Source organism: Salvia splendens, chromosome 6 (assembly GCF_004379255.2).
Source record: "Salvia splendens isolate huo1 chromosome 6, SspV2, whole genome shotgun sequence".
NCBI lineage: Eukaryota > Viridiplantae > Streptophyta > Magnoliopsida > Lamiales > Lamiaceae > Salvia > Salvia splendens.
In genome coordinates this window covers 6,676,057-6,703,414 of record NC_056037.1, presented here as the reverse complement: position 1 = coordinate 6,703,414, position 27,358 = coordinate 6,676,057, and the positions used below count along the sequence as shown (strand labels likewise).

At 39.3% G+C, this 27,358-nt stretch overlaps 5 protein-coding genes across 11 annotated transcripts; 3 read left to right on the top strand and 2 right to left on the bottom strand.

Moving 5' to 3' along the window:
• Positions 1-1,852: 1,852 nt before the first annotated feature.
• On the top strand, positions 1,853-7,918 carry LOC121809462 (E3 ubiquitin-protein ligase COP1-like). Of its 2 annotated transcripts, none has more exons than XM_042210099.1 (13): positions 1,853-2,244; positions 3,249-3,326; positions 3,919-4,074; positions 4,250-4,615; positions 5,083-5,240; positions 5,340-5,405; positions 5,929-6,007; positions 6,135-6,290; positions 6,392-6,490; positions 6,662-6,766; positions 7,060-7,239; positions 7,306-7,428; positions 7,545-7,918. In XM_042210099.1, the coding sequence occupies exons 1-13, from the start codon at positions 1,993-1,995 to the stop codon at positions 7,713-7,715; spliced, it is 1,989 nt and encodes a 662-aa protein (XP_042066033.1). In that variant the 5' UTR covers positions 1,853-1,992; the 3' UTR covers positions 7,716-7,918. The 2 variants fall into 2 exon arrangements, with proteins under 2 accessions (XP_042066033.1, XP_042066034.1); XM_042210100.1 differs by having other exon boundaries at positions 1,854-2,244; positions 7,318-7,428.
• A 155-nt stretch (positions 7,919-8,073) lies between these two features.
• LOC121809461 lies at positions 8,074-12,672 on the bottom strand. Of its 4 annotated transcripts, none has more exons than XR_006052267.1 (10): positions 12,368-12,672; positions 12,169-12,254; positions 11,546-11,687; positions 11,162-11,458; positions 10,924-11,071; positions 9,445-10,398; positions 9,117-9,355; positions 8,961-9,034; positions 8,558-8,695; positions 8,074-8,347 (listed from the first exon to the last, which is right to left on the bottom strand). XR_006052267.1 is itself a non-coding variant. In XM_042210095.1 (10 exons), exons 2-10 carry the CDS (start codon positions 12,222-12,224, stop codon positions 8,294-8,296), a joined length of 2,073 nt encoding a protein of 690 aa, XP_042066029.1. In that variant the 5' UTR covers positions 12,225-12,254; positions 12,368-12,672; the 3' UTR covers positions 8,074-8,293. The 4 variants fall into 4 exon arrangements, 3 of the variants coding, with proteins under 3 accessions (XP_042066029.1, XP_042066030.1, XP_042066032.1); XM_042210095.1 differs by having other exon boundaries at positions 8,558-8,666; XM_042210096.1 differs by lacking the exon at positions 12,169-12,254 and having other exon boundaries at positions 8,558-8,666.
• Positions 12,673-15,929: 3,257 nt separating this feature from the next.
• Positions 15,930-19,413, bottom strand: LOC121808686 (clathrin coat assembly protein AP180-like). Its single transcript, XM_042209279.1, has 4 exons — positions 19,383-19,413; positions 18,576-18,859; positions 16,160-16,768; positions 15,930-15,956 (listed from the first exon to the last, which is right to left on the bottom strand). Exons 1-4 carry the CDS (start codon positions 19,411-19,413, stop codon positions 15,930-15,932), a joined length of 951 nt encoding a protein of 316 aa, XP_042065213.1.
• Positions 16,779-18,483, top strand: LOC121806854. Of its 3 annotated transcripts, none has more exons than XM_042207017.1 (3): positions 16,779-17,137; positions 17,241-17,591; positions 17,680-18,483. In XM_042207017.1, the coding sequence occupies exons 2-3, from the start codon at positions 17,242-17,244 to the stop codon at positions 18,302-18,304; spliced, it is 975 nt and encodes a 324-aa protein (XP_042062951.1). In that variant the 5' UTR covers positions 16,779-17,137; position 17,241; the 3' UTR covers positions 18,305-18,483. The 3 variants fall into 3 exon arrangements, with proteins under 3 accessions (XP_042062951.1, XP_042062950.1, XP_042062949.1); XM_042207016.1 differs by having other exon boundaries at positions 17,238-17,591; XM_042207015.1 differs by having other exon boundaries at positions 16,779-17,591.
• Positions 19,414-20,388: 975 nt separating the features above from the next.
• Positions 20,389-24,491, top strand: LOC121809312 (nucleobase-ascorbate transporter 1). The gene is made up of 14 exons (XM_042209873.1): positions 20,389-20,481; positions 21,613-21,710; positions 21,929-22,105; positions 22,187-22,287; positions 22,381-22,456; positions 22,542-22,601; positions 22,686-22,873; positions 22,958-23,054; positions 23,170-23,256; positions 23,358-23,416; positions 23,499-23,590; positions 23,677-23,754; positions 23,836-23,996; positions 24,070-24,491. The coding sequence occupies exons 1-14, from the start codon at positions 20,406-20,408 to the stop codon at positions 24,280-24,282; spliced, it is 1,563 nt and encodes a 520-aa protein (XP_042065807.1). The 5' UTR covers positions 20,389-20,405; the 3' UTR covers positions 24,283-24,491.
• Positions 24,492-27,358: the final 2,867 nt, after the last annotated feature.

Here is a 27,358-nt window from a genome sequence, read left to right as displayed (position 1 = left end):
TCAACCAACTAGATTAAAACGCCACTACATTCTTCGTGACCGGGAGGGAGCCCGTGAAAGGCTCGTTGCCAACTATTTTTTCGACACGCCTCGGTTTCCGGAAGATTACTTCCGGCGCCGTTTTCACATGTCAAAACGGTTGTTAATGCGTATTGTCAACACATTGTCCGCCCATGTTGAATACTTTCAATCACGTAGCGACGCAACCGGTCGGCAAAGTCTCTCGGCGTTGCAGAAGTGTACTTGTGCCCTCCGACAACTTGCTACTGGGCAAACGGCTGACCCCTTCGACGAGTATTTGCATGTGGGTGAGTCAACTGGAATCCTATGCCTCAAAAATTTTTGCGACGACATTCGTTCTGCTTTTGGTGAGGAATTCCTTCGGGTACCCACCACCGAAGATTGTCAACGGTTGCTTCATCTTCACGAAACAGTCCACGGTTTTCCCGGTATGCTTGGCAGCATTGACTGCATGCATTGGAAGAGGAAGATCGCCTGAATGCTTGGAGTGGGCAACACTTAAGCGGCCACAAAGGCGGCGACCCAACGCTTATCCTTGAAGCAGTCGCCGACTACCGCCTATGGATTTGGCATGCATATGTCGGTGTTGCAGGATCCAACAATGACTTGAACGTGCTCTATTTTTCACCACTCTTCAATGATGTTTTGAATGGTGTGGCACCGGTGGTCGACTTCACCGTCAACGGAAATCCATATCACATGGGTTACTATCTCGCCGATGTCTACCCAAGGTGGTCGATTTTTGTGAAGACGCTCAGCAATCAGCAAGACCCGAGACGGGTTCTTTTTGCGAAGCGTCAAGAGTCTGCTCGGAAAGACGTCGAAAGAGCTTTTGGGATCCTTCAAGGCCGATTCAACATTGTGAAGGCCCCGTCTCGGCTGTGGTACTATAAGAATATTGCCGACATCATGTACACGTGTATTATCTTACGCAACATGATTATAGCTGACGAAAGTCCGAGGGCGGTTAACTTTTATGACGAGGATGAAGCCGGAAGCTCAACCGCAAGGTCTCCCCCACGCCGAAGTATGCATACAACGATGCGAGAGAGGATCGAAACAAGACACACAATGCGCGATGCCAAGGCCCACATTGAGCTACAAGAAGACCTAATCAAACACATTTGGGCGAAATTCAGCGACGAGTAGCGGATTTTTTAAATTTTATGAATTTAATTATGTAATTTTAAATTTTTAGGACTTTAATTATGTAATTTTTAATTTTTAGGATTTGAATTATGTAATTTTTAATTTTTAGTAATTTGTAATAGTATTCCGGATATTTTTAATGCATTCTAATATTGTGGAAATGTTTTTATTTAAATTGAATAATAGAATGGTGAGACTCTTGAGCATGTCCTTGCGGAAGAGTATGGATGTGTATGTTGTGCTTTTAGAAAGAACAGAGAGTATGTATGTTGGTCTGCCCGCACGGGCTTAACTCAGTTGGTTCCTGGGTGGTAGATTGTCCCTAAGCAGACAGGATCGAATGCTGGCAGCCGCAGTGTGGGAGTTTCACCACTGTGGTGGCTCCTTGTGTGCTGGTTACCAGTGTAAGTTCCTCCCACCTAATGGGCCGCTGAGGTACCGTGTTTGAACCCCTCCATAGCGATGTCGGGCCGGGTTATGGGGGCACCTGGAGTGAGCGAATCACCTTTTGTCCCTAAGAGAGTAAAAAATGAATAAAGGTTGATCCGGACCCACTTCCATAATATTGGTTAAGAGCATTGAGGATGCTACTACGACGGACTATATCGCAATAAATCAAAAAAGAAAATCACCTTATTTTCTGTGTACTTTTATACTGTCTCTGCATTGAATTATCCAATTATCCATCTCCACGGCGGATATGATTATAAAATTGAAATATCTTCGTCCCCACCACTCCCCTCAAAATCGACGCGATTCACACTGCCTATCTCCTAATCCCCTCTCTCTTCACAATTTATTCGATCTAGGGTCACCCGAGGAATGGAGGATTGTTCGACGACCTTCACAGTGCCGGCGGCGGATCACACTGGAGATCCAGCTCCGGAGGCGGAGGATAAGGAGTTGTCGTGCCCAATTTGTATGCAGATTATGAAGGACGTCTTCCTAACCTCGTGCGGCCATAGCTTCTGCTACATGTGCATCGTCACTCATCTCCACAACAAGAGCGATTGCCCCTGCTGCGCTCAGTTTCTCACTCCATCTCAGCTCTTCCCCAATTTTCTCCTCAACAAGGTTTCCTTGCTGCCTCTGCTGTGCCTGTTTGTGTGATTTCTTATCCTACATTTTCCTGATGTGGATTTTATTTCGTAATGTGTTATAGTAGATCCCCCAGTTCCATCCTCAACAAGGTTTCCTCGCTGCCTGTGTGTGATTTTTTATGTCACATCTACTGATGTGTAGATTTTATTTCGTAATGTATTATAGATTTCCATTTTTTGTATGTCGTTTTTGATCTTCTGTTGGATTCTTTTTCTTTCTCTTTTTTTGAAAAAGTTTGCTGGCGTGCGGTTTGTTTAGTGTGAAACTGAAGTTGCTAGTGTTTAGTGATTAGCACGGAAGAAGATAATATTAGGATTTAGGAGAAGAAATAAATAGGAGAGGAATTGGCTTTTTGTAAATTCGCATCCCTCTTTAATAATTACAACTAGATTTACTTCTAAGATAGAGGAGACTCACAAAGTTGAACAGCTAAATAGCCAACAAAAAAGGAAATAACAAACATATCGTGCACAAGTTTCATGCACCATTTAGCAAGCTGTTCAACTCGATTTAATTACTTTGTTGCTGAGATGCTGAAGTTGAAGCGATTGATACTACATTTGCACACTAACAGGTGCCTTTGATCCACTAGATTTGCTATAATATTGTGGAGTGTATATATCTAATGCAGCGGAGATGTGTGGCTTTGGGAGGGATGAAGAGGAGGTGGTGGTTACGGAGGAATGCATAGTTGGAGATGACATGAGATAGTCACAGGAGCGACAGGAGAGGCTGGATATGTCAATTTGGAAAAAGAATAAAAACTAATTTTGTTCATAATTGGATAATGTGGGTGCTGTAAATGGTCATATCTCTTATGCAACAGCTTAAAGGAGCAGTCATATGTGTTGTTTGTAGCTTTTCTTGGTTACTTTACTGTATTTTTATGATTCGTTTCCTGCCTAGTTTGCATCTTGAAATAGTTCAATTGACAATGCAGCTTATTGTGATAAGGTTTCTATGTACCACATTTGTAGCTATTGAAGAAGACATCTGCCCATCAACTATCAAAATTAGCATCTCCTGTAGAACAATTTCGTCATTCGCTGGAACAGGTAATTATGATTTAGGTATTGCTTACGTGGTTTGATGTTAAGAGACAATAGGTTTTTAGTAAATCTTTATCAATGTGCTTCTTTTTCTTTGACATATCTGGATGTTATTAATCCCTCTTTAGCCTTTTGACTCAGTCACTTTTTGCAGGTAGATTCTATGCACCTATATTAGATCCTGCACTGATTCATAATCAATTGCTTGAACCTATCTCATAATGTTGCAAACTATCAGATTCTTTAATAATATAAGGATTTCAATTTGTAAATTGGTGTGACCCCTAATTACTAATTTACTAACCACATATCGTGGTGAAGAACTTTTCCTGTAAATATTCTCCTGATATTAGTTTTGGACTTTTCTAATCTTGCTGAGACTGCTTTAATGTTAAAACCATGCATGGTGATATGGCTGTGTTATCACTTGCCTCACTATGATTAGTATAATATCTCATCATTAATCTGATTCCCATATTTTCTACTTTAGTAATTTTACTCTGCTCATGCACCCGCGTATAGCCTTCAATGCCAATTGCCAAGCATATTCTCTATCTGTTTTTCTTACAGAGGATTGATATGTTCTATTCGTAGACAGGGCTGTCAAGTGTCAGTGAAGGAGTTAGACTCTCTAGTGTCTCTGGTGACAGAGAAAAAGAGAAAATTGGAACAAGAAGAAGCAGAGAGAAACATGCAGATTCTGCTGGACTTCTTACACTGCTTAAGGAAGCAAAAAGTTAATGAACTCAACGAGGTTTATCTAGTATAGCTGGATTTACATCATTTATGTCAGAATGTATGATTATAAAATACTAGTTATTTGCCATTTATACTTGACCATTCATTCTGGGTTACTCTGTTATTAACTTACTTTACCATAGAAGGGCATATTACCTATGATGTTTCTTCTTATTCATCATATTTGTAAGGTGCAAAGTGATCTGCAATACATCAAGGAAGACTTAAACTCTGTGGAAAGACATAGGATAGAGCTGTACCAAGCAAGAGAAAGGTGTTCAGTTAAACTGAAGATTCTCTCTAGTGATCATCTTGGAATTAGATCCCGCACTTCCTCTAGGCCAATGGATAGAATCATTTCAGGCCATGTGTCCAACTCTTACAACATAAGAGGAATTACTTCTATGAACTTCCAGTACACTAAAGACGAAGCGAAAGCTCAAGTTAATAATATCCCTCGAACCCAGAGCAAGGAAGCTGCTCCGAGCGAACCAACTTCACAACATATGAGCCAATCTGGTTTGGCAGTTATGCGGAAAAAGCGAGTCCATGCACAGGTTAGTGATCAGGCATGCTTGACAAGCTTTTATCTCGGAAAAATCTTCACGTAATTGCAACGCCTGGATTTTTTTGGAAAACTAGATTTGCAAAAGTTTTAGCCTCTCCTTATTTTTAAATTTGTCCTTGTTTGATGATTTGATTACATCTGTGATCTGACCATGAAATCCTAGTAACAGGAATGCAGTTCTTCTTCTTTTTTTTTTGTGAATTCAGTTTTGGAATTTTTCACATATTTTAGAAGTAATTCAGAATAAATAAGGTTTACTTTTAGTACTTGATTTTGAGAATCAATGGTTTTTGGAGTAATACCATTAATACCATATATGAAATGCCATACGTGTTAGCTATATAGTAGTACCATTTAAAAGATAAAAAAATGTCATAAAGACTTTGCTTTTAGTTTCCAAAAAGATTACAAATCCATTTCTTAAATACTCTTACTGAAATTTATGTCATCCTGCAGTTTAACGAACTTCAGGAATTTTACTTACAAAAGAGACGTCAATTGGTCAACCAAATAGAGAAGCAAGGAAATAAAGATAACACCATCATTAGAAGAGAAGGTTATAGTTCCGGTTTAGCAGATTTCCAGTCAGTTCTAAGTACGTTTACTCGGTTCAGGTAGGTTCATATGCATCAGTTACACTGTGGTTTACTTACTCCCATTTACACATGTCTAATCACATTCTCATGAGCATTTGCAACCTTGTTTTGGAACAGTCGATTACGAGTAATTGCTGAACTTAGACACAGTGACCTATTCCACTCACCCAATATCGTTTCAAGGTAAGTGGAATTCCTGAGGATAAGTTGCAATTTCATTCAGGAATCTCACAATGTCAAAATTGAAAATGGGAACTATCACAGCCTACTTTTCTAGAAGCCTGAAATAGAAAATGAGATGATAGGAAGGCCTGAGCAGTTCTTACAATTCATCCACTTGATTAAAATCCGTTCATAAAGAGAGATTGATGAGGGAGAAAACAGGGTATGAGTGCTTACTCATTGTGAGAGTAATACTTTGGAAACATATATCCAGATGACTATCACATCTAAAGTGAAGAGGAATAATGAGGATAGATGATCGATTATAAGATTATGATCTCAGATTATATACTTTTGATAAGTAACTAGCTTTCCTCTCATGTTCCCCCAAAATATTTGGCGACAGGATTCTTCTGAAATGTTTTGTTTGATGCAATCATGATATTCCGTGGAAGCATTTTACAATGTTATATTTCCCCCACAGTTGTATTTTGTTAGTATTTTGATGTAAAGCATATAAATTTTGAATTTATCCATGTTGCAGTATAGAGTTTGATCGGGATGATGAGCTGTTTGCTACTGCTGGAGTTTCACGGCGGATAAAAGTTTTTGATTTTTCATCGGTAGGCTTCTTTTCCATCGGCTACTTCCTTTCCTAACTTTTGTAAAGCCAAACTCTTAATTTACGCCTTGCATCAGCCAAACTCTTAATTTACGCCTTGCATCTGACTACATGATTTATGTTTAAAGGTTGTGAACGAACCTACAGATGTGCATTGCCCTGTTGTTGAGATGACTACTCGATCTAAGCTTAGCTGCTTGAGCTGGAATAAGTTCATGAAAAATCACATAGCTAGTAGTGATTATGAGGGCATAGTAACTGTCTGGGATGCTGGTACTCAACAAGTAGGATCTACACTGCGTCAAATGTCTCCTTATTTCCTATCTTCCTTTCTTTTAGTGTGCGCACACTAAAAATGGTTGCTTCTATTTTTGGACTCGTGCAGAGTATCATGGAATATGAGGAGCACGAGAAACGGGCATGGAGTGTTGATTTCTCCTCAACAGAGCCATCAATGCTCGTTTCTGGTAGTGATGACTGCAAGGTGAACTTTTTAGTCCATTCAAAATCCTTCAAGACCGATATGTTAAACCCAACCTGCAGTATATGTTCAGTTCTTAGCTACAGGCGCTTGCCGATAGTTTGTCTTTCATTGATGGAAGTGCCTTTGTTCTACACGTCTAAGCTCCATAATGATGACTCATCTAACTTTCAGGTAAAAATTTGGTGCACAAAGCAAGAAGGTAGTGTTCTCAACATTGATATGAAGACAAATATATGCTGTGTGAAGTACAATCCCGAGTCCAGCAAATTTGTTGCGGTAAATCATCTCTGCTTATCCCTATTTCACGTATTCTTTTGAACTTGTTGCATTTGGTATGAAATACTGGAAATTTGGAATCACATGAACTTCTAGATGAATTGTGTCCGAGTGTACTACTGTTTTCTGGATATAATAATGACTTTACCAAAATACCTTTCAAGAACAACAAGCAGTACCTATAGCAGGACACAAGGAGAGTGCATTATCGACTTATACATTCAGCATGATATTTCGTTGATTTGTACAGTTCTTCACCTTTGTATATTTCTGAAGTGCAACGTTTTCTGCAGATTGGCTCTGCAGATCACCATATTCACTACTATGACTTGAGAAATCCCTGCCATCCAGTCTCTGTGTTCAGTGGTCATAATAAGGCAGTTTCATATGTGAAATTCCTCTCCAGCAACGAGCTTGCTTCTGCTTCAACAGATAGCACTCTCCGGCTATGGGATGTGAAGGACAATCTGCTCGTAAGTGACACAAATGCTTGTTAACATATGCCTAACCAATAAGCGCGACATGTTCCATTTATGTAGCTGTATTTTAAGGTCCGTACATTTAGAGGGCACACCAACGAGAAGAATTTCGTAGGCCTAACTGTCAACAATGATTTCCTAGCTTGTGGCAGCGAAACAAATGAAGTCTCTGTCTATCACAAGGTTAGTAGATATACAGTAGGCCTTACTGCTTTAGAATTTAAGGCTGTTTCTTTTTCATCTGGTTTATCTTTTTAAGCCCGCCTCCTTCATCTCACCACGAGATGAATGAAACTCAGGCTATTACGAAACCCGTGACATGGCATAAATTTGGATCCCCGGATGTCGAGGACGTCGAGGAAGATGCAGGATCTTACTTCATAAGCGCAGTATGCTGGAAAGTTGGAAGTCCCACCGTATTAGCTGCCAACAGTAGAGGAACAATCAAGGTGTTGGCCCTGACTGCTTGAGCTATGGAAGCAAACGGTAACTCCCGAGTGCGGACTACGATTGTTTCAAGTCGGATTCTGTCTTGCAACATTGTGCAACATCGAAATTTTTATTTACTTCACCATATCTCCGTCGATTTCCACAAGATTTTTTTTAAAAAAGAAATCCACAAATCATATGAGATGTTGCACAATAATGTAATAGACGATTCGGCTTCTGATTATTTCACAGTGGGTTGCGTTACTGCGTATTCATCGTGTATCCATAAAATCGTAGCAGAAAGTGTGATTTTGTTTGAATCTGTTCGTTGCAAATTACTATAATAAAAACTATAAACCAATTCTTGCAATTGTGATTTTGTTTAGATACAGCCTTTCATTAAATTAAAGCATGTAAATTACCATCAAAATTAGGCTGCATTACATTCATCCAAAATTTCTGCAGACAGCCCACCGACAATTAGGGGAACAATTACAACGTTAGCATAGATTTTAAAAATACAGTAGATACATAGATGACTATGGACAAGCTCTCACATGTACAAGATGATATTAGTATAGTGCACATTGAATGTTGCTGTATATGGTACGTGTCAACATCATCTAACCGTTCCTGGGCTTGAACTGGTGATGGGACTCTTCCCAACTCTTGGCTGCAACAAGTTAAAAACAGAATTACTGAGTGAATCCATACTATGCCAAACTTGCATCCAAGCTACTATGTGAATGAAATTGATAAACAAACTCGAATCTCAATAGTGAATTCAAGTAAGAAATGTGAATTTCACTACCACCATATTTTGTGTAGGTAGATGTTCTGAATATGGACCTGATCAGCTACGAAATGCTGGAGATATACTTACAGATAAACGTGTTGCAGAAGTATGTGTATCTTGATCGACTTTTTGAGCACTCACTCTCCTGGGTCTACGAGACAATCTGTGGTATAACTCCTTCATATGATTATACGTGCTGCAGGAAAAAGACGTGCGGCCGTCAATCTGAATACGAGAACAGTGCTTTCATGTGTTTTTTTATTAACTTAAAATGTTTAAAGAAATTGTCAAATTATCAACTAATATATGCTCATTAGAATAAACCTTTTTTTCCTTTTTGGAGGAGTGTATGTAATGAAAGAATTTATAGAACATGTGATTCTCATTACAGAGTATTTCATAACATTCCCCATTTAAACTAAGTTTCACATTAAATATGCGCAATGTATCATATTGAGAGGACAACATGGCCAAAATGTACGAAAAATACCTCAGCCGGTGCCTATTACATGCCATGAAGAAAGCCACAAAACCATTGAGGATACTTCGGAGAGCACGGAAAATCTGAAATAAAGGCCGGAGATGAGCGAAGAAAATGTAAACATGCACACTCTAGAAACAAGGTAGAATGATGTAACCAAAGTACCTGAGAGAAAAGGTCGTTCCACAGAGAGCGCCAGATTGAAACCTCATACGAGCTCACTGTTGATTCGACATCCCTGGTAAAACTAACTAGGCTGCCAGCGAACAGCAATAAATCTCCAACCATTTCATAAACAAGCGTGCATAAATACGCCACGAGGCTACAAAATCCTAGGACGAGTCGAATTGGAGCATAAAGGAACTCAAACAGTATCCAGAACATGGGACATATAACCGATATTGCTGCAATCAAACACAATATACATACAAAATTATTTAAGTCAAAACAGCTCAGAAATCCAAAGAAAAAAAAGAGAAATATGTAAACTCACCAATATTCCATACAAGAGACAAGATAAACCACAATGGCAGCACTAAAATCTCTATTAGGTCTCCTACCATTGCAAAACAAGACTCGGTCACCATCCACATGACTGAAAACAGATTCTCAGCAACTTCTCCGAACACAGTCCACAGAGGAAGTAAGAATTCCAGAAACTCAGCAAATGGTCCAGCCATTGGCTCTATAACTAATGTGAAAATTGAACGAATGGTTCTCATTGCAGAAAGAAACCACTTAATCGCCTTTTGAAAATTATGAAGGAATAACATGGTCCCTAAATACTTGATTCTTGAAATCATTTCCAACGATTCTATCCAGTCGAACAGGGGCCCGAACAACCTAGATGCTGTGGCCTTAAGGAGTGGTACATTTTTATACAAGTCGTAAAACCCAATGAGGACAGTGATGATCGATATAAGCACATAGCAAGCCCTGGCCAACGGACACATCCAGGGACGATAGAGATGGCAGAATACTGGATAAGATTGAAGGAAAATAACCCATGATGGAAGCCCAGCTTCAAGAAGAGTGAGTAACCGCAGATCAGACATAATTATGTACCTTAATTTGTTAGGAAGGTCGCGTTCATCAAACCGGAACAAAATCAGAACATCACGGTACATGGAAGGCTGGAGTGTGTCTTCACAGTCACTTGTATCTGGCGTGTGAGACAATATATCAAAATTTTCCGCGTCTGCTACTTCAGAAGATGAACCAAGATCGAAGTGTATAGGACTCGTAAGTTTCCGCCTTTTGTAAGGAAACCCTTCAGGAGGAGGAGTGTGGAGTCTCTGTGTCAAGTTTTGCCCCATTATAGTGTACATGCTGAAACTACTACTCGAAGAGCATGGGGATTCAGTTTCAACATTGGTGCAATCACCTGCCATATCTGCCTTCTTGTCACTCCTTGGGAAACTTTCTCGTGCGTCATGGAAAACTTCCCCTGTGACAAGGTCAAATTCAGGAATAATCTGGAGATCACCAACATAAAGGTGGTAACTGTCGATAACAGAAAAATCACATGGACAGCAATCTAACTGAGGCTTTGCTTGCATAGGACATCTTAAACGGGGAAAAGTGATTGCTGGATTCTGACAACTGAGTTCCTATAATTGCTTAAAGTACATCCTAACCAAAGTCACTCCTTCGACACTGTTCATTTTCAAGATTAATGAATAATTGATTTGAAGTACGAAAGGAGAAGTTCACATATGAAATTAATTCCAAGGAGAATTACTCCTACCCCCCAACCAACCAAAAGTAAAATGCACACACAAGTCACTAAAAGTGTCTTTGTTTAAGTTCTTTATCATTGAGCAGTGATGATGTACATGTATCTCAGTGATATTTCCTTTTACATGCTTAATGAAGAACTTATATAGCGATGACAGGCATGAGGCAAATAGATGACAAGAGTATAATCAAGAATTTAGAACAAATCTCAGGAAGGAGGTAAATTCATGACTACCTATTGTAGCATCCAAATGCTCTTCCAAAAGGATCCGTTCATCGAGGGTACCAGGGAACCATGAAGAAATCGAGTTAGCGGCTTGGGCTATGCTATCGAATTGCCACCTTCTCATGACTTTAGCCTCCATTGCAAGCGAGGTATCAGTCTTTCATGAAACACAAAGAAATGGATACTCAGAGTCACTGAATAGATTTAAAAGTGCATCACTTGAAACCAAATTATTGAGGTTAGCTACCTGAAGCTCGTTCAAATAGTTAATACCACGTACATCCCTCCACGCAACTTCAAAGACAATGAAGCCATACAAGGTTCTATGCAACTTGCTGTTTGCAATCAAAGAATTCCTAAGCTTCTTGACAGGTAACAAAGCCCTCTTCCGGGACAAGATCACTGCATCAATCAACGAGATCCACTGCTTGAAGTTTCTCAACTTACTTGTGTTTAGTGAGGGAGAAGTCTCCAATTCCGAAAGTTGTCTCATCAACTTCCTATCCTTCCCCCTCTTCGTGTTTGCGAATGGAGACGACCTGGACTGCAGCACAATCACGAGAATGACTCATGCCAATGGCCAAAATTGAAGTTACAAGAGATTGTGATTAATCAGAGAGGTTTCAGCAACCTTAGTGACCATCAACTGCCACAAATGTGTGGGTCGTGACACGAGATCCTTTAACCATGGCCGGTTGTCCACCAAGATGTAGAACTTCCCACTGTCAGAGGCCATAAATAGGCTCAGATGTGAAAGATAGGACTGCAAATCCCTGCTCAAAATTACCAGAATAGATCAATTTCTGCAACTTATAGAAATTTGATGATCAAATCCCCATTGATTGAACTAGTTTGAGAGAGATAGTTTCAGTTCAATAAAAAAAATTCAGCCAACATAAAACCAGCTAATGCTTATACTGATGGAAGTCATGGAACAAACAACTCTTAGAGAGAGAATTCAATTCAATAAAAAACTCAGCAAACATACAATTAGCTACTATTACAAAAAGAGTTCGGTTGAACTTCTAAAACTGAGCACACAATAATCACCATCCAACACATGCAAAGGCGACAAGAAACAGATACAAATATAAAAATAGCCTTACAAACAAGATCATGCCGCATATATTTTCTGAATTCTAATATGTCACAGCTTCTACAAACATATACACACTCATCTGATCCCATCACCAAAAAAGATAGCGAAAAAACCCGAAACTTGAAAACAAAACCCAAAAACAAAAAAAAAAGTACCCAATTTGTAAGCCTGTCAACGGAAACACGCAACGGCCATTGTCTCCATTCGTCATCTGAATCGACCTTCTCTCTCAAACACACAACTGTTCCGTCAAAATCACATACGCACTTGATCTCAATTCCAACACAGTAACAAAAAAATAAAATTCAAGCAAGAAAAGAGTAGCTCATGACAACAAATGTAAGGAATCAAAACCTGAGGAAGACAATGCAATTGGGAGCTGATCAAGCGAATTCCATAACAATCGATGCCTAGAACAATCAAAACAGCAGGCGGCACTACAGAACTTCATTAAACAGAAAAAAAAGGCAAAAAAAGAAGGAAAATATCAAGCGCGGGAGGCAGTGGAACGGGGCTCTGATGTCGCAATCAATGGTTAAGAACAAGAGCTAGAGACAAACGCATCGATAAATGAATCAGAAAATGCAGAGAATTTGTGACGCAAATACACGCTATTCATGCTACTTGATAGGGAATTATTCCTGCGGATTTATATCGAATTTGGGATTTTTGGGAATTAAGGTTTTTAGTTTTTGTTCAGGGCTGTGAAAAGGGTATCTTCGGTATTTCTCATCATGAAGCTTCCCGCCAGCAAGGAATTGTGGGATATTCCCTCTTCGGATAATCTTCTTTCATGTGATTTTTACCAAGTTACTACTAGTATTACTTTTATACTTTTGGTTAATTGATTATAAAATGTAAAAAAATGATATTTTAAAGTTATAGATGAAGAATAAAATATGAGAGAGGCTCAGAGTATAAAAAATGAAAAAGAAAAAAAATCGCAAGAAAAAGAGTAAAATATTTTAAGAGAATTAAAAGTGAATAGAAATTGATCATAAGTGGTACTAGCATGGGTTATTTAATTCCACATTAATTGATACAAATTCAACACACAATTTACACCCAGCCCTATTTGAATACCAAGCCTAAACAATGTCACACTGTGAATTGAAAGGAAACCAAGATACAAATAATATTCTCAAAACTGCTTTCATTAGTAAAATTCTAATTAGTGATTAAATAGACATTGGTCAGATTGGAGGTTGTAATTTTGCCTCATCTTCAACTCCACCGACTATACTAAGCTAAGTTAGATACTTGGCTATGACATTGTTTTGGTTCATCCACCACGTTTGCTGCTCACACACCACAAAATGCTCCATCGCATCATGACCTAAAAATGGTGTTTGATCTTGAAATTGAGGAACTGCACCAATGGTAGGCAATGTAACCGTACATTGTAGGCTTTGTGCTTCCATTGGATCATCATCCACTAGGAATGGATTGTAGTAGTTGTTTGGTGGCATTGTGTAGTTTTGTAGTAGGCACGATTGAGCCGCCGGTTCTAGTTCGAGTTCCGGTTCTGATTCTGGTTCGAATAAAATAAGCTCCCAATTGTCTGAAAAGTTGCCTGTCTCGGCCTTGTTGTCAGACATTGGTAGTAATGACGGCGATGACAGTGACGACGTTGATGCTAATGTCTTTGCCATCACGACTTCCCAATTGTCGGATGGCGACCATTGTTGAAAGTCGTGATGTAATTGTTGTTGTTGATCGTCAAGGTCTGACTCATCCCACAATGAGATGAGGTCGACCATGGAGTAGGAGACGGGGAGGGACCTGACCGAGCCCATCTCACTCAGTATGAATGCCTCGTCTAGTTGTGGGATGGCCAGGCACTCTTGTAGAGAGGCGCACGATGCTCCCACCTCAGATAACGATCTCTCCATCTCTCTTGCATTCTCATGAGTAGGTGTTACGAGCCTATTATTATTATTATTTAGTTTAGATATATTAGGGATTTGCATATCTTCTTTTCTTATATTTGTTTCTTATTCCGTAAGTTAGGGTTTAGATTATTATAAATAGGGTAGATTGTTATCTTTCTATTTATTGGAAAATAATGAAGATATAATTTGCCCATATTACTTGTGCAATACTCCTTATCAAACCTTGAAGACTGCCGACGGAGGAAGTTCTCCGCGCCAGCCACGTATTGAGCCGCCGACCCCAACGATCGGGGCGCCGGATTGGGGTGTTGCGAGTGAAATCGCAGGTTCTTCTTCGTTAAGAGAATCGTGCTCTTAACAACTGGTGCTTTCATCCCGTACTCTTCCTCCGCATCACCACCAACTCCACCTACCAAACCAAAATCCACATTATTCAATCCATTATTCGATCCCATCACCATAGCTAGCCTTTTTTTTTTGTAATCTACAAAGTGGAAGGACATCGGCATCCAATTTTTTCACATTATCAGCGCCACTGTATTCTCGCCATAGCTCTTCCTACATAATGTCACGCACCTACATCGATACAGCGTGGACGGGCGACCCCTTGTCGCTAGGGTTTGAGAAGATCATGGCTCGATTCGATAGATTGGAGTTCCTGTTGGATTCGATGGATAGGCGCGTTGATAAGCTGGGGACGCCGCGTATCCCTTACCCGGATCCACCCTATTTTTCGGATGAGGCAGACTTTGACGGGCATCGTTCCCAGCGCGACGGGTGGACGGCCGAGGAGGATGCCCCCTGGCCCTTCAACCACGGCTGGCGGGACAGTGGTAGGGGTATCCAACGCCGGCGTGGTGATGCCCGCGATTTACACAACCGAGGGGGCCGCTTTCCGCAGTTCGGCGTGGCGACTGCACCCTATCGCTCGCGCCCGGATATGCGACCGCGCTCTAGTTGGGAAAGGCCGACGGATCGCTACCCACAGGAGCTCGATCGGGGGTCCCAACACCCTACTCGTTTTCGCACCTGCTACGAACAGCCTCCCGGCTGGCCGCCACCGCAATGCTCACCCCAAAGTTGTTGGCCCGCACAGCGGCGTCAAGACGCCTATAGGCAGCAACACGAACCTGTTGCTGCACATATGGAGTCCCTCAATCGGTTTAGCAATTCCCCGGCAGCTACAACCCAAAGCCGATCCTGCCACGAGCAGCCCACGGTTGTGCTGCAGCCGCTGCTCAGTCCGACAAGTCTCCAACGCTCAGCAATACCACCGATTGCATATGTTGTTGTCCCATCTCCCTCCTCGCATCTACCAATTATTCGCCCGACGACGCAACTTGTTTCTTGTGAAGAGATGCCCTTGGGAGTTGAAGGTGATTCACGAGTGTTAAATCAAGTTGACTTGCGGCTCAACGAGAAGAAAGTAGTAGATGAGGAAGTACAAGCTATAGAGGTGGATAAAATTGTTGAGGATGAGGGTCATCATGATTCAAGTAAAGCTGCAGCATTAAATTTCGATGGTTGTCTCGCAAAGACATATGTGAAGGAAGTGAATGCAGATACATGGTCCCCCGGGTCTCCTTCAATACCAGAGAAGCTCCATAATCGGTATAAAGATGAGCTACATGATGCTCGTGAAGGTACGATTAATGGGTTGAAAGACATGTCAATATACTCTCGTATGGGTGTGAAGAGGATGGGGGAACTTGATAACAAGCCCTTTCATGTTACGATCATGAGGAAGTTCGTTGAGGAGGTTTACATCGAATACACAATAGTAGGTTATTGGAGATTGAAACAACAATCGTGTCCGTTTGATCCAGGAGGAGATAACTCGCCACAGCTTCTGCGTTCGACTCTTCGTTGCTTCGTAGTCTCCACCTTGAGGACAAGGTGGATTTTAACCGTGGGGGAGTTGTTACGAGCCTATTATTATTATTATTTAGTTTAGATATATTAGGGATTTGCATATCTTCTTTTCTTATATTTGTTTCTTATTCCGTAAGTTAGGGTTTAGATTATTATAAATAGGGTAGATTGTTATCTTTCTATTCATTGGAAAATAATGAAGATATAATTTGCCCACATTACTTGTGCAATACTCCTTATCAAACCTTGAAGACTGCCGACGGGGGAAGTTCTCCGCGCCAGCCACGTATTGAGCCGCCGACCCCAACGATCGGGGCGCCGGATTGGGGTGTTGCGAGTGAAATCGCAGGTTTTTCTTCGTTAAGAGAATCGTGCTCTTAACAGTAGGCTTGTGATTGGGTGAGACAGAAATAGATTGTTCATTCAAGAATTCTTGCAAAGCCTTAATTCGATCTTCCGAGATTGATTGAACGCTTGGATACTCGAAATCGCACCCAACTCCTATGCTTTTGCACAAATTGTAGAAGTTGTTTAGCTCTTTGAATTGCTTTGCAGCTTTGGCGCAAGCGTGGTATGCATTCACACACTTTTGGAATTGTAATTTGGAGATGTCTTTGTAAAGACCGAAGCTCTCTAAAACGACGTCGTATAAGCACATTTGGACCAACCGATTGACCCGGGCCTCACCGGTCGGCCGAGTAGCAATGGCCCGGTCGAGCAACCGCTGCCAGGACGCGATTCGATCGAGTATCATAGCCGGTTTCATATCTAAAACCGGCTCGCTAGGCCGCCTACTGTCCTTGCCTGGACCTATCTTGGCGTGCCTCATTAGTTGGAGTTTGCCCGTGAGGAAGCACTCGAGGCGCTCGTTTAGGTAGAGGGCGAAGGTTCGGACGAAGGACGTGAAGTCCCAGCGGCTAGTGTAGCTCGACTTGTCTCGGAAGGAGGCGAGGTTGAGGATCTTGGCACCGCGTCTCATGGCGTGGATGACCTCCTGCTATATAACACGGATACTTCACTTTGTTGCCGTATCGCGTATCGGATACGTATCCGATACCGATACGCGACGGATACGCGACGGATACGTATCCTGGGCGTATCCGCGGGATGGGCCGTATTGGGCCGGGAAACCTCAGATTCGATACGTATCTCGGTGGATACGGCCCAGTTTAAAGCCCATCTAAAGGAGCCGGCCCGATAGAATTAACGGGCTGGACCAAAAAGCCCATTTGTGATGTAGCCCATTGCAGCTGGATGAACAAATCTAGCTCTATAAATAATGATGCTCTATACAATATAAGATTCCACACAATTGAGAAAGCCGCAGCTAGGTCAAAAACTCCCCGCCTCCATAGATTCGGTATGTTATAATTCAGTTTTATGTATCTATTTTTGCCATCGCTTTTCTATGTTATAATTCAGTTTTTTGCTCCCCCAATTCAATTCAATTATAATTTCAGCAGTATGGCATCTCCAAATCTGAGTGCTACTGCTGCTAGTTCTAGTGCTAGTTCTGCTGCTAGTTCTAGTGTTGGATCTGGGTCCAGACAAATAACTGATATCAGGGCTCCATTGTGGGATCATGTCACCATTCTAGAGAAGCCTAAACCTGGTGGAGGAAATATATTATGGAGATGCAACTATTGTCCATTTTCAAAAAGCACTAGCTATACAAGAGTTGAAGCTCATTTGTATGAAGGGAAGGAACCAAATGAGGAGTCAGACCTCTACTCTGTTATTCATGATATATTGATTGCTAGGTGGACAAAAGGCAATAATCCACTTCATTGTTTGGCTCATTCACTCAATCCAAGGTAATATGCACTGTGCAATTAAAATTCAGATTCTTTGCTCTTCATTTTTTCATTTTAACTTCATGATCTAAATTGCTGCCAATTCCAGATTTTACAGCAACATGTGGCTTCAAGAAGGTGCTGGCCGACTACCCCCCCACAAGGACAAGGAAATATCACAAATGAGGATGACTTGCTTCAAGAAATTCTTTCGCATACCGCAAGAGTTGGCTGCAGTGAAGGAAGAATATGCAAGGTTTTCTAGTTGTTCAGAAGAATTCAATGACCCTGATTCTATACATGATAGATGGGCTGTTTCCCCAATGACATGGTGGACAAATCATGGACAATCTATCCCTCTTTTGATGAGTTTGGCCATGAAACTGCTCAGCCAACCGGCCTCTTCTTCTTGCTGTGAAAGAAATTGGAGCACATATAGCTTCATCCATAGTGTCAAGAGAAATGCCTTAACTCCTGAGCGGGCTGAAGATTTGGTCTTTGTGCACTCAAATCTGAGACATTTGTCAAGAAGAACTGATGCATACAAGAAAGGAGAGACAAGGATGTGGGATGTTGGGGGAGATTCTTTTGATTCCCTTAGTGGTGTTGGTCTTCTTGAAGTTGCTGACCTCTCCATTGATGAACCTGAGTTGCAGGCTGTATCATTTGGATTGGGTGATGCCGAGGATGAAGGTGTGGAGCTGGAGGAGACGGGGAATGAGGAAGAAGCTTGATGTTGATGGCTTGATGCTAGTTTGCTACTACCTTTTAATTATTTCCTAATTTAGAACCTGCTGCTATCATGTTATTTTGAGTGTAATAGACCTTTAATGTCTCTATGTTGAATTAGAATATCTATTTTGTAATTTATTTTGCACTATTATTATTTATTAAAAAAAATAGTTAAAACGTATCCGCGTATCGGGTTGTTTGGGAAAGAGCCGTATCCGCGTATCCGTATCCTTCGGATACCGATACGCGTATCCGTATCGGTGCCGCATAGACCTCCTGGGGGAAGTAGGGGTCGCCGTCCTGGAAGATCCGGAAGACGAGCATCAACGACTTGAGGGCCACCATCCAGTTCCGCGTGCGGCCTATGCGCTTGGCGATGGCACGGGCACAGGCCGTGGCGTGGAACTTGTTGGAGGAGAGGAGGAGGAGGACCTCGTGGACGACCCTATAGTCAACGGGGTCGTCATCGTGGGTGGTGGCCTTGAGCACAGCAACTTCAAGGGAGGGGGAGGTAGTGTTTGAGACCAAAATGGATGGTAATGCAGAAAGACAGAGAACTATGTGTGATCAAGATATTGTCATAGTTGAGGTCTTGAGGAATGGTGATATTTTTCCTAAAAAGTCTCCTCATCTAATATTTTTCTTAGCATAAATTCGATTGCTAGTCAATCAAAATTTGACTACCTATATTATCTTTTCAAACATTCTAGTAACTAGACATGCTAGCATTGGACTTTGGATTTTACTACTGTTGCGATTTCATAGGCAGCTACTGCCCATTTTAATTTGGTCAATTGTTCGGGAAATTGAACATTTTGTGCAATCGGATATGATTATTTCTAAAGTCAAGTAAATTCCGAATTTTATGTTTATAATAAGTCAAACCATTAATATTGTAATTAATTTCAATAAATTAGCCCAATCAGAAGGCCCAGCCATAAAGTCTGACTAGGCCCATTGATAGGTTATGTTAATGTTGTTGTGAATCTTGTGATAACTAAAAAGAATATAAACCTTCATCACCAGTAATATAAGATTTAATATTTTACCGATGTATATCTTGTTAATTATTCTACGTACAATGATATGAGTACTTGAGGTCTAAGTCCATTTAGCTGATCACAAAAGTTCTCATATCCTTGATCCTTCTCCTCCCTACAATCAATATCGAAAAACCAAAGTCAAATTATCTTTAGTAAGAATTGCACAACTACAATTCTCCTGAAAACATCTATCTAAATTATGATAATAAAAAGGGTTTGGTAATTTGCCTATTCATTTGTTCTTATTTTGTGATAGAATTTTTAATTAGTTCTATTTTTTTATTTGCAACCAATCAAAATTTCGACACTAATATAATTTAATAACTTACTTATATGGCATCGTCGAACGTCAATCAAAACGGCGACAAGTTTTAGGCGGGGTAACAACATCGTATTATATTGTACTAAATTAAATAATGGCATTTATTGAATTGTGAATTATATCAACTATATTAGTCACAAAATTTTAATTAGTTGCAAAATCAGAACAAATCAATAATTTAATAATTTATAGGTGGATTTCAAAGCTAAAGTTTGCAAAACAAGAATTTAACAAAAGTTTAGGAATTTACACCCAAATTTCCCTTAAAAAAATGCCATTAATAGTGGTCTGATAATAATTAGTATCCGGAAAAGCTAAAACTAAATTACATACTAAAAACAAAACTATTTACTACTATTGTCCTCATTATTTTGAATTGAAGCAGCCTTAACGGCAAATAAAAGAAGAGTGAAATGCAATACAAATTCACAGATTCGGCATAAATTCAAAAGGCTGAGCCTTTCGTCCCATGATATGAGGAAACCGAAACAAACACATTCGCCTCCTCCGAGTGTGTGTGTGTGTGTGTGTGTGTGTGTGTAAAATCTTTGTTATATTCCCATTCTCCACTTTACTTACTGTTTGTGAGTGGCAGCATATTTGTTCCCCCTCCTTTTATATATTCTTCCCGGCTGCACTTTTTCCAACTTTTCTATCTCTTGTCTCTGCCGCTTTACTTTCCTCCTTCCTTATTCCTGACTCTCTCCCTCTCTCTCTCAAGCTCAGAAACACGCAGTAATGGGTGACATTCTACACCCTCCCATGGAGCAGCTCCAAGACCTCGAATACTGCATTGATTCCAATCCTCCATGGCGTATGTTTCCACTCTCCTTTCCTCTCTTTTCTTCACACACAACACACACTTACTTATTGTGGTTTCACTGATGTTTGTTTCTTTTCTATATGTATTTTTTTCTCTTTTATTTAAAGTTAGCATATTCCACATATCTGTGAAGTGAGAGGGGTGGGGTGTAGGGGGGCTTCAATTTCAATCAAGAAACGATTTTTACATCACGTCACACATTCAGATCAATGGATTTATAAATCTTTTTCTGTGCATTATTTGGTTGACTATAAAATGACATTTCTTGAAATTCTTGTAATAAGTGTGTCTCAGAATTTAATCAAGAAACGATTTTTATATCACACCAGATCCTCTGTTCCTCTTAACATGTGTAGAAATGTTGGAGTTTTGTGGGGCTTTGCCACATTAAAGGTGGGAAGCTATGTTGTTGGGATTAATGAGTGTTTGGTACATGACTATTTGGTTGGTTTTCAGAACTGTAAATAGGTCTGTTGCCAGTCGTGAATCAATGGTTATGGTCCCCCCTACAATTCAATTTTTATGGGATTTTCTCTTGTTCATTAAAAAATTGTGTAACAAAAATGTTCATTACTAATTGTTTGTGCTGGAATCATGATTATAATGTGCTTGAAGTAATCAAAGTTCAAATCTTGAAGGGTGAATCAGATTTTCTGGATTTTTGTGCCTTTTCCCCCATCCTTTTTATATGGTCTCTGTGTGGACTTTATTGTTTAATGTAGTACTACTTGGTTTGGTGAGAATTGAATTTTTCATACAAATTTGGAAGCTGAAAAATCTGCTTTTATGATCATTTAGTGATGAAGCAATCTTGTGTAAGGTGATAACGTGATCTATTTAATGTTTAAAGCAGTACAAACATAAAAATTTTAAAAAATATGAGTAATTATAGGATAATGAAGGCCATGATTTTCATCCATGTTTGAACTATTTTCCAATTTTTGCTGCTATAGTGGTGTAGACTTTCCTTTAAAAGTAAAAAAATCGCATTATCCGTTAAGAGGCGAAGGGTTCAACGGGGAAATCCTGTAGACACATGTGTGCAGGCATGAAAGCAGCAGAATTTGTTTTTTCTTACTATTTCGTGTCTAAATTCTCTGATGTTTATTCTTCTATCTGCAGCTGAAACCGTTTTGTTAGCATTTCAGAATTACATCTTAGTACTTGGTACAAGTGTGATGATCCCGACAATGCTTGTTCCTATGATGGGAGGAAGTGATGTAAGACACTGCTCTTTCTTGTTTATCTGCATTGTCTAATTATCAAGCTGCAAACTTTAGGACTTATTTCGCTTGCTTATAATAAGAAATTCGAGTGTTTCAACACTGTAATTTCAGACACACCGTGAATTCTAGCATTCTGCAAGGCTTGTGACATATAATGTGAATATATATGAATTCAGTTTTCAGTTTGTTTTCTTGTTTTCGGATCAACGCAGGGAGATAAGGCGAAAGTTATTCAGACATTGTTGTTCGTTGCTGGCCTCAACACGCTCTTTCAGACACTCTTCGGAACCAGGTTACCTGCTGTGGTCGGGGGCTCATTCGCGTATGTTGTTCCCATAGCATACATCATCAATGACTCATCGCTTCTACGAATTCAGGATCCTCATGTAGTGAGTACCCATTGATCTCAATAATCATGATAAGAGATGAAAAGAGGAGAGCTTATGCCTTTTTCTCTTTCTGTTTTGCAGAGATTTACGCACTCTATGAGAGCTATCCAAGGAGCCCTAATTGTTGCTGCTAGTATACAGATAATTCTAGGCTACAGCCAAGTTTGGGGCCTTTTTTCGCGGTATAAATTTGTTTTTACTCTTGGTTTCACCAATTAGGCCAACAGAACTTCCATTTTTGACATGTTCATGAATCATTTTCTGTTTCTTGACAGCTTCTTTAGCCCCCTTGGAATGGCACCTGTCGTTGGATTAGTTGGTTTAGGGCTGTTTCAACGAGGGTTCCCCTCCGTAAGTGCATACACTTGCTAGTTTCTTGCAATGATCGCGTACAATCTTTGACTATATGTTCACTAATCTGTCAGATGCTGTGCAGCTAGGAAACTGTGTGGAGATTGGTTTGCCGATGCTTATTTTGGTCATCGGCTTGTCTCAAGTGAGTAAATCATGCAAGAAAGTGTGTTCTTGATCATGACATTCTTGCAAGTAACACACTGTCTGTTCCCTTCCCCAACTGCAGTATCTTAAGCACATCAGACCAATGAGGGACTTCCCCATCTTCGAACGGTTCCCTGTGTTGATCTCTGTCGCCATTATCTGGATATACTCCATTGTGCTGACGGCTAGTGGTGCTTACCGGGGCAGATCAAACAACACTCAGGTCAACTGTCGGACGGACAGAGCCAATCTCATATCTACAGCACCGTGGTTCGTGTTACCTACATCACTCCTCACACAAACGAAGTCACAAATAATTAGGGGCTAATTGATGTGTTTTTTTCTGATGTCAAGGTTCATGTTCCCTTATCCTCTCCAGTGGGGCCCGCCTACGTTCGCTGCTGGCCATTGCTTCGCGATGATGTCAGCTGTGCTCGTCTCAATGGTTGAGGTACATGCAACATGAACACCCTCTTTCGTAACTGGATGATGCTACAATGAAGTTTGCTTGTATGTGTGTTTGTTTTCAAGTGTCTGATCAATGGCTTCATTGGTAAATACTGCAGTCGACCGGAGCATACAAGGCAGCATCTCGGCTGGCTATAGCCACTCCACCTCCAGCATACGTTCTCAGCCGGGGCATTGGTTGGCAGGTGGAGCCACTGATTCTGTTAGCATTATCACCATGTGATGTGGTTCGTTTTCCGTTTTTTAAATCGCGTAATGTGACTCGTTTTCCTTTTTTCACATGCAGGGAATCGGTGTCCTACTAGACGGCCTCTTTGGCACGGGGACTGGCTCCACTGTATCCGTGTATGTATCAACTAAAAATTGTTTGCTTAGTTGGGTGACCGCTAAAATTCTGACGTTTCTGAACATGGTGGCGCGTTTCTAGGGAGAACGTCGGGCTGCTTGGGCTTACTCGGGTGGGAAGCAGGAGAGTGGTCCAGATCTCGGCTGGTTTCATGATATTCTTTTCCATCTTAGGTCAATCTCATTCCCAGCTCTATGTAGTCGATCCGATTTTTCTTGTTTGCGTTTCAACTGAAATTAAAAAAATGATGAGGGTGCAGGGAAATTCGGAGCTGTATTTGCTTCAATCCCATTCCCGATATATGCTGCTTTGTACTGTGTCCTATTCGGCCTCGTAGGTACGATAGGTTCAGTTCAGCACCACATAATTAAAAGAAATTCCGTCTCGTTTGTAACCGTTTTTCCCTCCAAATTTCCAGGTTCAGTTGGCTTATCATTTCTCCAGTTCACTAATATGAATTCCATGAGGAGTCTTTTTATAACTGGCATCTCCCTCTTCCTTGGGATCTCCATACCCCAATTTTTCGACGGGTACTGGACCCCGCATCGTCGTGGCCTAGTACAGACAAATGCAGGATGGGTAAGCCCGGCCTTTATGAAATAAAATACGAGATTGCATTGAACCATAAGTCTTGAATTTTCATCTCTTTCAGTTCAACGCCTTCTTGAACACGGTGTTCATGTCCTCGCCCATGGTGGGGCTGATCATCGCAGTGTTCCTCGACAACACGATCGAGGTACAGAAGTCGAAGAAGGACCGGGGGATGCCGTGGTGGGCCAAGTTCCGGACGTTCCGAGGCGATAGTCGCAACGAAGAATTCTATACGCTGCCGTTTAATCTCAATAGATTCTTCCCTCCTACATAGTAGCAGTAGTAGTTGAAGAGTTGTAGTATTGGTTGAGACTGAGATTGAGAGACTTAGTGAAGGCTAATCTTGCTTCTCTATGATTCAATTTTTTTGGGGCCAAAGGGTTGCTAAGGGCATCAAAGACTAGCGATGAATAAGAAATTAGATGTGCATTTTGCTTGTATTAGTACATTTAAGCTCGTATTAGTACATTTAATTTAATTTAACTTGCATACGTATTACAAGTAGCACTACCCTTTATTTAATCTCAATACATTCTTCAGACCTATAATTGCAACATTTCTAGCACGAATTATCTTTGACCAATGTTCAAAATTGGACCAACAGGTATCAACAAAGTTATTGATTTATGATTTAATTGGCCGGACTACTTTGACTACTTATACAAAAAATATCACCTCCTCCCTCTAATTAATTTATTTGTATATCCTTATGGGATATTTCAAGTTAAATTAAGCACTTCATTGCTTGACAAAAATCAATTATTTTTAATTTAATTTAATTTATTTTTTTCTCCTACTTTATTATATTTTTACTTTATGCCAAAGATCCTTCGATCAATTTAAGATGGACAGAGAAATTTAGTAAATGGTGAAATATAATTAAATAAATATTATACTCCGTATAAAAGTTTGATATTTTATGGAGTACTTTAAAAGAATATTTAAAGTTTATAATATTTCATGAAATCATTGTGTGGAGTGACTAATGTGGTTTATACATTGTCCATTGGAAGAAAATATTCACTGACAGCCACACCAAGGTGGCATTATGATATGATATATCTAACATTTATCTAACCACTATTTATTTGATATGTGAAAATAAATTTACACCTAAGCTAATATGGATGCAAATAACATTGTATATATAGGAAGTTTAAAAATGTTATCATATTTTAGCCTTTTCCAAAAAAGTTAATGCTCCATCAAGTGAAATTAGTTTAGGTGTAAATTTATTTCCACATATCAAATAAATAGTGGTCAGACATATTATGTCATAAAGCCACCTTGACTAGTGAATATTTTCTCGTCCATTGGCTATTGGCCAAGAGATTAGATTTCATTATATGCAAATAAATAGGTTTTTGAAAAAAATATTTAAAAGTCAGAAAATTGGTCGACAATTCACAGCCAAACTAGAGCAAACTAGAGCAAAATTGGTCGACAATTGGAAGTGGCTCATTTCTTTATTGATTTTAATGAGTGAACCAAACTAGAGCAAACACTGATTCACTATCGAATCGATTGAATTAATTTGTCACTGCCGTAATCTGAGTCTGATGGCATTATTTTCAAATTCATTGATTTTAAATTATAAGAAAAATGGAAATTCCCTTTTTGTATATCCAGATGCATTGTAGAATAGATGCCCAAATACTTTATTTGGATGCGTACCAAATTAGATATAGCAAATCTTTATCGATGTAGGGCATGCAAAGAGCACATGCGTTTCTCAATCTTATTGATTAAGTGAAGTAATCTACAAGTCAACGATCACGAATGAAGTATATACATATATTATGTGTGTGTGTGTGTGTCTATATAGTGCTATATCACAATTCACATGAACATCATTAGTAATAATTTTAAATACAGAATGTTAAGTTAGTTAACTATATTAATAATGAGCTTCATACATATAGTCGATAGTAAATCCCATAGCATAATCCAACTATAGGACCTGAGATGTACTCCATAAGACTACAGAGTAATATAACTAATACAATATTTATCAGAATTTAATTTAATTTATATTATAAGTATTTAGGAGATACTAATACTTTATGATAAGTCATAATATGTTTAAGAGGGAACATCTTTTTTTGTCCACGAACTTTGTCAAAGTATCATTTTAGGTCCGTGAACTTTAAAAATATCATTTGAGGTCCGTCAACTATGAGTTAATATCATTCGAAGTACTTTTTTACTATTTCAAAGTTTTTATGAACGAAAATACCCTCAATACATTGAAGGATATATATTTTTAATTAATTTATCACATACTCATATTTTTTTAACGAATTTTCTAAATATAATTTGGCCTTCAATATTATCACTTAATTTTGTGACATGCAAGAAATGTTCCTTATTCAACTTTTTATAATTAAAGAATTTTAAAATATTTTTAAGATATGTATACTTGTAAAACTAATGTCACAGTCAATAGAGGATACTTGAATATTAATATATTATTTAAAAATAATATCAATATATCAGTATTCATGTATCGTCTATTGATTGGGACATTAATTTTACGAGTATACATATTTTAAAAATATTTTGAAATTCTTTAATTATAAAAAGTTGAATAAGGAACATTTCTTGCATGTCACAAAATTAAGTGATAATATTGAAGGTTAAATTATACTTAGAAATTCATAAAAAATATATAGTAAAGATATTCATAAAAAAAATATGAGTATATGATAAGTTTATTAAAAATATATATCCTTCAAGGTATTGAGGGTATTTTCATCCAGAAAACCTTGGAAATAGTAAAAATGTACTTAGAATGATATTAACTCATAGTTGACGGACCTAAAATGATACTTTGACAAAGTTTGTGGACAAAAAAAGATGTTCCCTCTATGTTTAACTAGCACTGTTTTATTAAATTTATTATTGATTTTGAATTATTTATGCTCATGCCAAACTCTTTGATTCAGTGCTTTTTCATAACCGAAAGCCAAATATAAAACAGTCAAATGAAAAAAAAACAATCGATTATGCAAAGCCAACTACTATGAACATCTCTTTGGAAGGTATAAATATGAAGTGATAAGAAATCAATAATAAAGTTCTGTTTTATGCACATGATGCACAACAATCTAGCTCACAAACCCTATGCGCAATGAAACGCCAATTAATAGAAACACATATTGCCCAAAGTCATGGATATCGCAACAAAATTAGCACTCTCCTCCTCCAACACTCATAAACTCAGTGCTTTCACCCAGTGGCGGACGCAGAAATGGACGTGAGTAGATGAAAATTTACCTTAAAAATAAATTTGTAAGTAATTTAGATTATTAATGGGGGCTTTTATATAATAATGTGTATAAAATATGAGT

Excerpts from the sequence above, each read along its gene's own strand:
- LOC121809461 (XM_042210095.1), bottom strand. The coding sequence starts at position 12,224 with ATGACGAATGGAGACAATGGCCGTTGCGTGTTTCCGTTGACAGGCTTA. Across the intron at positions 11,072-11,161 it reads ACTATTTGAACGAGCTTCAG|ACTGATACCTCGCTTGCAAT; the intron begins GTAGCTAACCTC and ends GTTTCATGAAAG. Across the intron at positions 8,348-8,557 it reads CTTCTGCAACACGTTTATCT|CCAAGAGTTGGGAAGAGTCC; the intron begins GTAAGTATATCT and ends AACTTGTTGCAG.
- LOC121806854 (XM_042207015.1), top strand. The coding sequence starts at position 17,158 with ATGTATCTATTTTTGCCATCGCTTTTCTATGTTATAATTCAGTTTTTT. Across the intron at positions 17,592-17,679 it reads GCTCATTCACTCAATCCAAG|ATTTTACAGCAACATGTGGC; the intron begins GTAATATGCACT and ends TGCCAATTCCAG.
- LOC121808686 (XM_042209279.1), bottom strand. The coding sequence starts at position 19,413 with ATGGACTTAGACCTCAAGTACTCATATCATT. Across the intron at positions 18,860-19,382 it reads CCTCAAGTACTCATATCATT|TTCTCTGTCTTTCTGCATTA; the intron begins GTACGTAGAATA and ends GATCACACATAG. Across the intron at positions 16,769-18,575 it reads ACCCCTACTTCCCCCAGGAG|GTCATCCACGCCATGAGACG; the intron begins GTCTATGCGGCA and ends ATATAGCAGGAG.
- LOC121809312 (XM_042209873.1), top strand. The coding sequence starts at position 20,406 with ATGGGTGACATTCTACACCCTCCCATGGAGCAGCTCCAAGACCTCGAA. Across the intron at positions 22,602-22,685 it reads TGGTCATCGGCTTGTCTCAA|TATCTTAAGCACATCAGACC; the intron begins GTGAGTAAATCA and ends CCCCAACTGCAG. Across the intron at positions 23,417-23,498 it reads ACTGGCTCCACTGTATCCGT|GGAGAACGTCGGGCTGCTTG; the intron begins GTATGTATCAAC and ends GCGCGTTTCTAG.
- LOC121809462 (XM_042210099.1), top strand. The coding sequence starts at position 1,993 with ATGGAGGATTGTTCGACGACCTTCACAGTGCCGGCGGCGGATCACACT. Across the intron at positions 5,241-5,339 it reads AGTACGTTTACTCGGTTCAG|TCGATTACGAGTAATTGCTG; the intron begins GTAGGTTCATAT and ends GTTTTGGAACAG. Across the intron at positions 7,429-7,544 it reads AAGTCTCTGTCTATCACAAG|GCTATTACGAAACCCGTGAC; the intron begins GTTAGTAGATAT and ends AATGAAACTCAG.